The 11,596-nt window shown below is 42.5% G+C and overlaps 1 protein-coding gene across 2 annotated transcripts in view; it reads right to left on the reverse strand.

Moving 5' to 3' along the window:
• The window catches only part of emilin2a (elastin microfibril interfacer 2a), a 55,357-nt gene extending 46,737 nt beyond the window's left edge, over nucleotides 1–8,620 (reverse strand). For both annotated transcript variants that reach the window (XM_090226064.1, XM_036966530.2), the window contains exons 1-2: nucleotides 8,251–8,620; nucleotides 7,429–7,554 (exon numbers count right to left, since the gene is read on the reverse strand). In XM_090226064.1, coding sequence (XP_090082190.1) covers nucleotides 7,429–7,554; nucleotides 8,251–8,405 — 281 coding nt within the window. In that variant the 5' untranslated portion in view covers nucleotides 8,406–8,620. The remainder of the gene's footprint in view (nucleotides 1–7,428; nucleotides 7,555–8,250) is intronic.
• Between the last annotated feature and the right edge of the window lie 2,976 nt (nucleotides 8,621–11,596).

Here is an 11,596-nt window from a genome sequence, read left to right on the forward strand (position 1 = left end):
AAGACCCCTCAGAGACATACTCCTTAGCCTGCCTACAAGAATGATATGGTAGACCATTCCAAAAACTTTTGCCAAGTCAATAATATAACAGCACAATATTGCTTCGAAACAAGGGCAATGGTGAAATCATTGAGGACCTTTAAGGTTGCAGTGACAAATCAAATCAAAGTTTATTTGTCACGTGCCCTGAATACAAAATGTGTAGACCTTACAGTGAAATGCTTACTTACAGGCTCCAACCAACAGTGCAATTTCAAAAATTATATATATTCAAAAAATAAATAAGGTATTAGGTGAACAATAGGTAATTATAGAAATAAAAACAACAGTAAAAGACAGTGAAAAATATCATTAGCGAGTCTATATACAGTAGCGAGGCTATAGCAGTAGCGAGGCTATATACAGGCACCAGTTAGTCGGGCTGATTGAGGTAGTATGTAAATGTAGATATGGTTAATAAAGTGACTTTGCATATATGATAAAGAGAGAGTAGCAGTAGCGTAAAAGATGGTTTGGTGGGTGGTGAAAAGTGTGGCACAATGTAAATACCCAGTTAGATGGAAAGCAACAGATAGGTGGATAGCAACAGAAAGAGAGAGCAACAGAGGTGGATAGGAACACATAAGTGGATAGCAACAGAAAGAGAGAGCAACAGATAGGTGGATAGCAACAGATAGGTGGATAGGAACAGAAAGAGAGAGCAACAGAAAGGTGGATAGCAACAGAAAGAGAGAGCAACAGATAGGCGAACAGCAACAGCAACAGATAGGTGGACAGCAACAAATAGGTGGATAGCAACAGAAAGAGAGAGCAACAGAAAGGTGGATAGCAACAGAAAGAGAGAGCAACAGATAGGTGGATAGCAACAGATAGGTGGACAGCAACAGATAGGTGGACAGCAACAAATAGGTGGACAGCAACAAATAGGTGGACAGCAACAGATAGGTGGATAGCAACAGAAAGAGAGAGCAACAGATAGGTGGATAGCAACAGATAGGTGGATAGCAACAGAAAGAGAGAGCAACAGATAGGTGGACAGCAACAGAAAGAGAGAGCATCAGATAGGTGGATAGCAACAGATAAAGAGAGAGCAACAGAAAGGTGGATAGCAACAGAAAGAGAGAGCATCAGATAGGTGGATAGCAACAGATAAAGATAGCAACAAATAGGTGGATAGCAACAGATAAAGAGAGCAACAGATAGGTGGATAGCAACATATATGTGGATAGCAATAGATAAAGAGAGCGCAACAGAAAGGTGGATAGCAACAGCTAAAGAGAGAGCAACAGATAAAGAGAGAGCAACAGATAAAGAGAGAGCAACAGATAAAGAGAGAGCAACAGATAAAGAGAGAGCAACAGATAAAGAGATAGCAACAGATAGATGAATAGCAACAGATAAAGAGAGAGGAACAGATAGGTGGATAGCAACAGATGAAGAGAGAGCAACAAATAGGTGGTCAGCAACAGATAGGTGGACAGCAACAGACAGGTGGATAGCAACAGAAAGAGAGAGCAACAGGTAGGTGGACAGCAACAGATGAAGAGAGCAACAGGTAAAGAGAGAGCAACAGATAAAGAGAGAGCAACAGATAAAGAGAGAGCAACAAATAAAGAGAGCGCAACAGATAGGTGGATAGCAACAGACAAAGAGAGCAACAGATAGGTGGATAGCAACAGACAAAGAGAGCAACAGATAGGTGGATAGCAACAGAAAGAGAGAGCATCAGATAGGTGGATAGCAACAGATAAAGCGAGAGCAACAGATAAAGAGAGAGCAACAGATAAAGCGAGAGCAACAGATAGGTGGACAGGAACAGATAGGTGGACAGCAACAAATAAAGCGAGAGCAACAGATAGGTGGATAGCAACAGAAAGAGAGAGCATCAGATAGGTGGATAGCAACAGAAAGAGAGAGCATCAGATAGGTGGACAGCAACAGATAAAGAGAGAGCAAAAGATAAAGAGAGAGCAACAGGTAAAGAGAGAGCAACAGGTAAAGAGAGAGCAACAGGTAAAGAGAGAGCAACAGGTAGGTGGACAGCAACAGATAGGTGGACAGCATCAGATGAAGAGAGAGCAACAAATGAAGCGAGAGCAATAGATAGGTGGACAGCAACAGATGAAGAGATAGCAACAGATGAAGATAGAGCAACAAATAGGTGGACAGCAACATACAGGTGGATAGCAACAGAAAGAGAGAACAACAGATGTGGATAGCAACAGATAAAGCGAGAACAACAGATAGGAGGACAGCAACAGATATAGAGAGAGCAACAGACAAAGAGAGAGCAACAGATAGGTGGACAGCAACAGACAAAGAGAGAGCAACAGACAGGTGGATAGTAACAGATAGGTAGATAGCAACAGATAAAGAGAGAGACTCAACAATTTAAGTCCAGTAGTGAAACAGAGCTGTCTAACCATAACCCAATGCCAGGCCTCCTCCCTATCTCTCTCACGGAAACTTGGGTTCAGGTTTCTCTGACCTGCCTCCCAGGAGATTCTGGGATTTCCAGATCATTTTCCGTCATGCAGAGAAAGGAGTTAGGGTTAGAAAAAGAAAGCAAAGGCATGAACTCTAATAGTTTACCAGCCCCTTTGTCTCTCTTCCTCCCTCTGCCTCTCTCTCTAATAGTTTACCAGCCCTTTTGTGTCTTTCTCTTTCCCTCTCGTTCTCTCTCCCTCCCTCTGTCTCTCTCTCTAATAGTTTACCAGTCTCTCTCTCTCTCTCTCTCTCTCTCCCTCCTTCCGTCTCTCTCTCTAATAGTTTACCAGTCCCTTTGTGACTCTCTTTCTCATTCTCTCACACTCCCTCCGTCTCTCTCTACTTCCCTCCTTGTCACCCTCCCTCTCCATGTCTCCCTCCCTCCCTCTCCATGTCTCCCTCCCTCCCTCTCCATGTCTCCCTCCCTCCCTCTCCATGTCTCCCTCCCTCCCTCTCCATGTCTCCCTCCCTCCCTCTCCATGTCTCCCTCTCCGTGTCTCCCTCTCGCTCGCTCTCTCATTTTTATTCCATGAAGTCATGACCGTTTGAGAACAGATTTCACAAGACAGAGGTGTTCTCAAGGGGGTAAAACGTCAAATATTTAACTTCACTCCAACTATGTGTCTAAAGTGTATGTTGCAAAATAGTGTGGCCACAAGTTCCAAATTACAATAAAACTATGACGTCACTCTAAACATGAATGTCACAGTGTTATGGCAAAACCGAGGTACTTATTGTTGGAGCCAAAGCACAGGGAGAGAATCTGTCCGAACATTTTAATTAATGGGCAATAAAGATAAAACACCTGGAAAAAAAACTAAGTGTTATTTTAGATTCTGAACTACATTTCGAATCACACATTAGGAATGTGACCACAATAGCTTTTTAACATCTGAGGAACATTTCCAAGGTGTGGCTGTTTCTCTCTCAGGCTGATACAGAGACACTCATCCATGCTTTTATTACAAGCAGGCTTGACTACAGTAATGCTCTCCTGTCTGGTCTACCTAAGAAAGCTATTGGTCATCTGCAAAACATACAGAATGCTGCAGCATGGGTACTGACCAAGATCAGACAGAGAACACACACTACATCGGTTTTAACCTCTCTAGGGTATGTGGGACGCTAGCGTCCCATCTGGCCAACATCCAGTGAGATTGCAGAGCGCCAAATTCAAATACAGAAATACTCATTATAAAAATTCAGAAAACAAAACATATTTTCCTTAGTTTTAAAGATTAACTTCTTGTGAATCCAACCACGGTGTCAGATTTAAAAAATGCTTCACGGCAAAATCATACCTTACGATTATTTGAGAACATAGCCCAGTTGACAAATTATTACAAACAGTAACCAGCCAAGCAGAAGCGTTACAAAACTCAAAAATAGAGATAAAATGAATCCCTTACTTTTGATGATCTTCATATGGTGGCACTCAGAAGACATTAATTTACTCAATAAATGTTCCTTTTGTTCGATAAAGTCTATTTATATCCAAAAACCTCCGTTTTCTTCGCACGTTTTCTTCAGTAATCCACAGGCTCAAACGCAGTCAAAACAGGCAGACAAAAAATCCCAATTGTTTCCGTAAAGTTCATAGAAACATGTCAAACAATGTTTATATTTAATCCTCAGGTTGTTTTTAGCCTAAATGATCTATAATATTTCAACCGGACAATAACATTGTCAATATAAAAGGTAAACAAGAAATGCACTCCCTCGTGATTGCGTATGAAAAAGCTCTGTGACATGTCAGGGTCCAATCATTCAGACTGGTCTTACTCCCTCATTTATAAGAATACAAGCCTGAAACAATTTCTAAAGACTGTTGACATCTAGTGGAAGGCATAGGAACTGCAAATTGAGTCCTATGTCAATGGATACTGTAATGGCATTGAATAGAAAACTACAAAACCACAAAAAAAAATAGTTCCTGAATGGATTTTTCTCAGGTTTTCGCCTGCCAAATCAGTTCTGTTATACTCACAGACACTATTTTAACAGTTTTGGAAACTTTAGAGTGTTTTCTTTCCAAATCTACCAGTTATATGCATATCATATCTTCTGGGCCCGAGGAGCAGGGCGTTTAATTTAGACATGCTTTTCATCCAAAAATCCGAATGCTGCCCCCTACCCTAGAGAAGTTTTAACGTCTCTGCACTGGCTGCCTGTGAGTTTTAGAATTAATTTTAAGATTTTTGAATCGGTTTTTAAATCAATTCAAGATTGTGCACCTCAATACATGTCAGACATGCTTTAAGTTATGTACCCAGTAGGTCCCTCAGGTCCTTTGGGGGGCCGAAACTGTGGATATATCTAAAAGAGATCTTAAAACATATTTTTAGCTTTTCTTTTCCTCAGGGTGCTTTTTAGTCATTCAGTTTGTGTCATTATTTTGTTTGCGTTGAATTTCATGACTGAAATGTGATGTATTATTAAAGTATGATTAGATTTGATGGTAAATCTAATTGAGTGGAACCCCATCAGTGGAACCTGGGCTGCCCAGCTATGGTAAATCTAATGGTGTGAAACCCAATCAGTGGAACCTGGGCTTTTTTAATTTCACCTTTATTTAACCAGGTAGGCCAGTTGAGAACAAGTTCTCATTTACAATGTGAATCTTAAGGGATCGCAAACGATACGAAAGAGTTGTTGAACAGGCTAGTATTAGGGGTTGCAAAAATTGCGACGGATAATTTTAGAAAGAGAGGGTTCAGATTGTAAAGCCCAGCTGATTTGTAGGGGTCCAGATTTTGCAGCTTCTTCAGAACATCAGCTTTCTGGAATTGGGTGAAGGAGAAATGGGGAGCTTGGGCAAGTTGCTGTGGGGGGTGCAGAGCTGTTGACCGGGGTAGGGGTAGCCAGGTGGAAAGCATGGCCAGCCGTAGAAAAATACCTGTTGAAATTCTCGATTGTCGTAGATTTAATCGGTGGTGACAGTGTTTCCAAGCCTCAGTGCAGTGGGCAGCTGGGAGGGGGTGCTCTTATTCTCCATGGACTTTACAGTGTCCCAGAACTTTCGGAGTTTGTGGTACAGGATGCAAATTTCTGTTTGAAAAAGCTAGCCTTTGCTTTCCTAACTGCCTGTGTATATTGGTTCCTAACTTCCCTGAAAAGTTGCATATCACGGGGGCTATTCGATGATAATGCAGTACACCACAGGATGTTTTTGTGCTGGTCAAGGGCAGTCAGGTCTGGATTGAACCAGGGGCAATATCGGTTCCTGGATCAATTTTTTTTGAGTGGGGCATGCTTATTTAAGATGGTGAGGAAAGCACTTTTAAAGAATAACCAGGCATCATCTACTGACGGAATGAGGTCAATGTCCTTCCAGGATACCCAGGCCAGGTCGATTAGAAAAGCCTGCTCTCTGAAGTGTTTTAGGGAGAGTTTGACAGTGATGAGGGGTGGTCGTTTGACTGCAGACCCGTTACGGACGCAGGCAATGAGTGATTGCTGAGATCCTGGTTGAAGACAGCAGAGGTGTATTTGGAGGGCAGGTTGGTTAGGATGATATCTATGAGGGTGCCCATGTTTTACGGATTTGGGGTTGTACCGGGTAGGTTCATTGATAATTTGTGTGAGATTGAGGGCATCAAGTTTAGATTGTAGGAGGACCAGGGTGTTAAGCATGTCCCAGTTTAGGTCACCTAACAGCACGAGCTCTGAAGAAAGACGGGGGGACATCAATTCACATATGGTGTCCAGGGCACAGTTGGGGGCAGAAGGTGGTGTCTATAGCAAGCGGCAACGGTGAGAGACTTGTCTCTGGAAAGGTGGATTTTTAAAAGTAGGAGCTCAAATTGTTTGGACACAGACCTGGATAGTAAGACAGAACTCTGTAGGCCTTCTTTGCAGTAGATTGCAACTCCGCCCCCTTTGGCAGTTCTATCTTGTCGGAAAATGGTATGGTTAGGGATGGACATTTCAGGGTTTTTGGTGGTCTTCCTAAACCAGGATTCAGACACAGCTAGTACATCCGGGTTGGCAGAGTGTGCTAAGGCAGTGAATAAAACAAACTTAGGGAGGAGGCTTCTAATGTTAACATCTAAGATCCATGAGGGTGCCTGTGTTTATGGATTTAGGGTTGTATCTGGTAGGTTCCATGATAATTTGTGTGAGATTGAGGGCATTTTTGTTAGATTGTAGGACGGCCAGGGTTTTAAGTATATCCCAGTTTATGGCATATCCCAACTATGGTAAATCTAATGGTGTTAAACCCCATCAGTGGAACCTGGGCTGTCCAACTATGGTAAATCTAATGGTGTTAAACCCCATCAGTGGAACCTGGGCTGTCCAACTATGGTAAATCTAATGGTGTTAAACCCCATCAGTGGAACCTGGGCTGTCCAACTATGGTAAATCTAATGGTGTTAAACCCCATCAGTGGAACCCCGGATGCCCAGTTATGAAATGTTTCCAGTGACGCTCTAATAATGAAAACAACAACTTTCATTTGATGTTGTCAGAGTCATTCATTCTGTGGTTGATCAGTCATCCCGTCAGTCTTATTACTGGAATAAATGAGCTAATCAGAGTGGATTAATCATTGCTGTTCACTGGCTAACTCATAAGTACTTTCCAAGCTGCTGTTTTCTCCCTTCTGTCCTCCCTTTTCCTAACCCTTCTCACCCCTCCAGTGGACCTGAGGTGACTAAGTAGTAAGGAGCAACTCCACCTAGTTTCCATCACATTGCTGTAACATCCCCAGCCCTCTTAGATGAGAAAATAAGAGAAGGGAGGGAATAATATTCTATTATATCCCATCTCTCTCCGTCCTCCACCCATCTCTCTCTCACTCTGTCCTCCACCCATCCCTCTCTGTCCTCCACCCATCCCTCTCTGTCATCCCCCTCTGTCCTCCACCCATCCCTCTCTCCCATACCTCTCTGTCATCCCTCTCTCTGTCCTCCACCCATCCCTCTCTCCAGGGAAACTTACATCACTTGTTGCTCACAGTCTGGGTCATGGTTTGGGCACGGTGCCACCTCAGGCTCCACAAAGCTCTCCACATTCCCCTGGACGGTACAGCTCACGTTCTTATGGACCACATATGCACACCAATTCCTAGAGGGGGAGGAGAGAAAGAGAGAGAGATGTGTAAGCAAAATATGTCATTGGTAACCAACCATCAGGCAACAATTCCAACCCTTCCAAGCTTGAGAAATAAGATACAAATAGTCTATTGTCTGATAGAAATAGTTGAGAAAAAAGAGAGAAATAAAAGTCAGCATCTGTGTGGATCATTTAGCTGTAGCTGACTGGTGCAGATAACCAGCCTATCACATTACAGGGTGACTGGGGCAGATAACCAGCCTATCACATTACAGGGTGGTTTCCACCTCCAATTAGTATATCTACTGATTGACATGTGATTTTATCATTATGGATTAGAGCAGATCGGTTGATATGTACAGTGGAGACACAGACAGGCTGCATCAGAACACAGAACACAGATTATAATGCTGCAGCAAACAGACAAGACTAGACACACTCAGTGGTGCATTATTCTCCATAACAAAACTCAGAAACAACTCAATGCAACAATTTAGTGATAAATAACTGCAGTAAAATAATTCAAAATGTAAACGTATATTGAATTAATTCAATGTAATCACGAGTAATCTCTCCATTTACTGCACTAATTAAAGAGAAAAAGTCCTGCGAAAATAAAATAAGATCGCAACGACACAGAACACAACTCGTTTGAGGCAAATGGAAATAAATAAAACAGATTAACAATAGATACAAATAATAATTTACCTATTCCTCTGTGACTGTCGGTGTCTCGCGCCCTGGTACGCAGCTCCTTGGAAAAGGTTGTAGTTCGGCGGATTTTGTCCGTTGGTGACAGAAAAGTTGAAGAACAGAGAGAACAATGTCCATGTTACCCCCAAATCAGCTGCTCCCCACTTCATCGTAGACAACAGATTAAATTAACTACTACGGAACATGGACAAGAAAAGTTCAGATATATGTATCTTTTAAAAGTTGATATTCTATGTGCGGCCGCCCGGTAACTGAGCAGAACCTGACTAAATTTTGGAGATCTCTTTGCGGGTCGCTGTTGACTCCACTGGAACGACGTAGCTGTTAGACTCCTTTCCCCTCCCATCCTCCCTGCCTTCCTTCGACCCCAGCCCCTCCCCTCTCCACCCCATGAGAAACAAACACGCCCCGAATTGTCCGCAGCTTGTACTGTGCGCGCGCACACACACACGCTGTAACAGCGCGTACTGTGCCCTGCCGGCAGACTGTTACAAACATTTATAGCATCTACCTTCTTGCTGTTCCCATTAATGTTTGTACCATGTTGTGTTGCTACCATGTTGTTGTCATGTGGTGTTGCTGCCATGCTATGTTGTTGTCTTAGGTCTCTCTTTATTTAGTGTTGTGTTGTCTATCTTGTCGTGATGTGTGTTTGCCTTTTGGTAAGCCATCATTGTAAATAAGAATTTGTTCTTAACTGACTTGGCTAGTTAAATAAAGGTTAAATACATTAAAACACATCTGCTATCGGTTCTGTCACACTGAAGACCAATTACGTGCCTGATTTTGTTGTGGGAGACTTTTGAGAAAACATTTGATATCTTATATTTATTTAACTTAATACGATTTAGCAATATCCCCTCTAATTTTAGTCATTGACTATTAGTCAAATTGATAAGAGTGAGTCAAATACATTTCCTGGGATGTCTTTTTCACCATGCATTCCCTATGCTGCTAAATAGTGAATCAAACATCAGATATATGAGTACTGTAGACTCCTGTCATGATGTTGAATTAGCCAATGAATGGCTAGGAATATTTAAGGCCAGGTTCCTATATTTCCTGTTGTTATTAGGTACAGTCATCATCTTTTACTGTGGATGGAGGCAAATTGTTACAGTCTTGTACCAATTAACCTCTACGTGATCGGTGTGTCCCCCGCAGGATGGTTGAGCTAACGTAGGCTAATGTGATTAGCATGAGGTTGTAAGTAACAAGAACATTTCCCAGGACATAGACATATCTGATATTTGCAGAAAGCTTACATTCTTGTTAATCTAACTGCACTGTCCAATTTACAGTAGCTATTACAATGATAGAATACCATGGTATTTTTTGAGGAGAGTGCACAATTTTGAACTTGAAAATGTATTAATAAACCAATTAGGCACATTTGGGCAGTCTTGATACAACGTTTTGAACAAATATGCGATGGTTCAATGAATCAGTCTAAAATTCCAGATCTAATGTGTTATATTCTTCTACATTCATTTTACATTTTCACAAACTTCAAAGTGTTTCCTTTCAAATGGTAGCAAGAATATGCTTATCCTTGCTTATCCATCCTTGCATTGTTGCAGCCCTGGAGGCAGCACACACACGGGCGGGCGGGCGGGCGGGCGGGCGGGCAGGCAGGCAGGCAGGCAGGCAGGCAGGCAGGCAGGCAGGCAGACAGGCAGGCAAGGGAAAGTCACCCACTAAAATACTACTTGACTAAAAGTCTAAAAGTATTTTGTTTTAAATATACTTAACTATCAAAAGTACATGCAATTGCTAAAATATACTTAAGTATCAAAAGTAAAAGTGTAAATCATTTAAAATTCCTTATATTACGCAAACCAGATGGCACCATTTTTTACATTTGTATTTATTTATGGATAGCCAGGGACAAACTCCAACTCTCAGACATAATTTACAAATGAAGCATTTGTGTTTAGTGAGTCTGCCAGATCAGAGGCAGTAGGGATGACCAGGGATGTTCTCTTCATAACTGTGTGAATTTGACCATTTTCCTGTCCTGCTAACCATTCAAAATGTAAGGACTACTTTTGGATATCAGAGAAAATGTATGGAGTAAAAAGTACCTTATTTCACTTCCTATCCATCACTTCCTGTTAAACGCGGAATGAGGTAGAGCTCAGTTTGTTATTTTGGAAAGTTTTGAAAGTCTATTGAAATAGTTTGGTTACTAGCCAACTACCTTTTGAGTTTGGATCCTGTGACGCGGTCGGCATCAGGTGCTGGGACTCCTACTATCTGCCTAGTGTTCCTGCCGACCATGGCCGGGTCTGAGGAGCTGTTTGGCGTAGCAGCTAGCCTAGCTGTGCTAGTTACCTGCATATCAAGCTAGTTGGGTTTTCTTGAGGGCTCGAATGCAGCCTGCAACGCTGTAGGCCATTGTGGCTGGGACCGCAGATTGCCCCAGGCTTGTGGCTGTCTAGGTCCGTGCTGTTTGTTGTTGTTGTTTTCAATCTTCCCTGCAGGGCAGATGCCATGTCTGGAACTGAGAGGAGTAACAGCATAACCTACATTGTTACCATGACAAAGACCAAAGCTAGCGGGAGTACAGGTGACCAGCTAACTAAAAGGTGAACAGCTAGCAGGTGACCAGCTATCTAAAAGGTGACCAGCTAACTAAAAGGTGAACAGCTAGCAGGTGACCAGCTAGCAGGTGACCAGCTAACTAAAAGGTGACCAGCTAGCAGGTGACCAGCTATCTAAAAGGGTGAACAGCTAGCAGGTGACCAGCTAACTAAAAGGTGACCAGCTAGCAGGTGACCAGCTATCTAAAAGGGTGAACAGCTAGCAGGTGAACAGCTAACTAAAAGGTGACCAGCTAACTAAAAGGTAAACAGCTAGCAGGTGACCAGCTAACTAAAAGGTGACCAGCTAACTAAAAGGTGAACAGCTAGCAGGTGACCAGCTAACTAAAAGGTGAACAGCTAGCAGGTGACCAGCTAACTAAAAGGTGAACAGCTAGCAGGTGGCCAGCTAACTAAAAGGTGAACAGCTAGCAGGTGACCAGCTAACTAAAAGGTGAACAGCTAACAGGTGACCAGCTAACTAAAAGGTGACTAGCTAACTAAAAGATGACCAGCTAACTTAAAGGTGAACAGCTAGCAGGTGGCCAACTAACTAAAGGGTGAACAGCTAGCAGGTGACCAGCTAACTAAAAGGTGAACAGCTAGCAGGTGACCAGCTAACTAAAAGGTGACCAGCTAACTAAAAGGTGAACAGCTAGCAGGTGACCAGCTAACTAAAAGGTGAACAGCTAACAGGTGACCAGCTAACTAAAAGGTGAACAGCTAACAGGTGACCAGCTAACTAAAAGGTGACTAGC

Source organism: Oncorhynchus mykiss, chromosome 28, assembly GCF_057628025.1.
Source record: "Oncorhynchus mykiss isolate SJ-2025 chromosome 28, ASM5762802v1, whole genome shotgun sequence".
Lineage (NCBI taxonomy): Eukaryota > Metazoa > Chordata > Actinopteri > Salmoniformes > Salmonidae > Oncorhynchus > Oncorhynchus mykiss.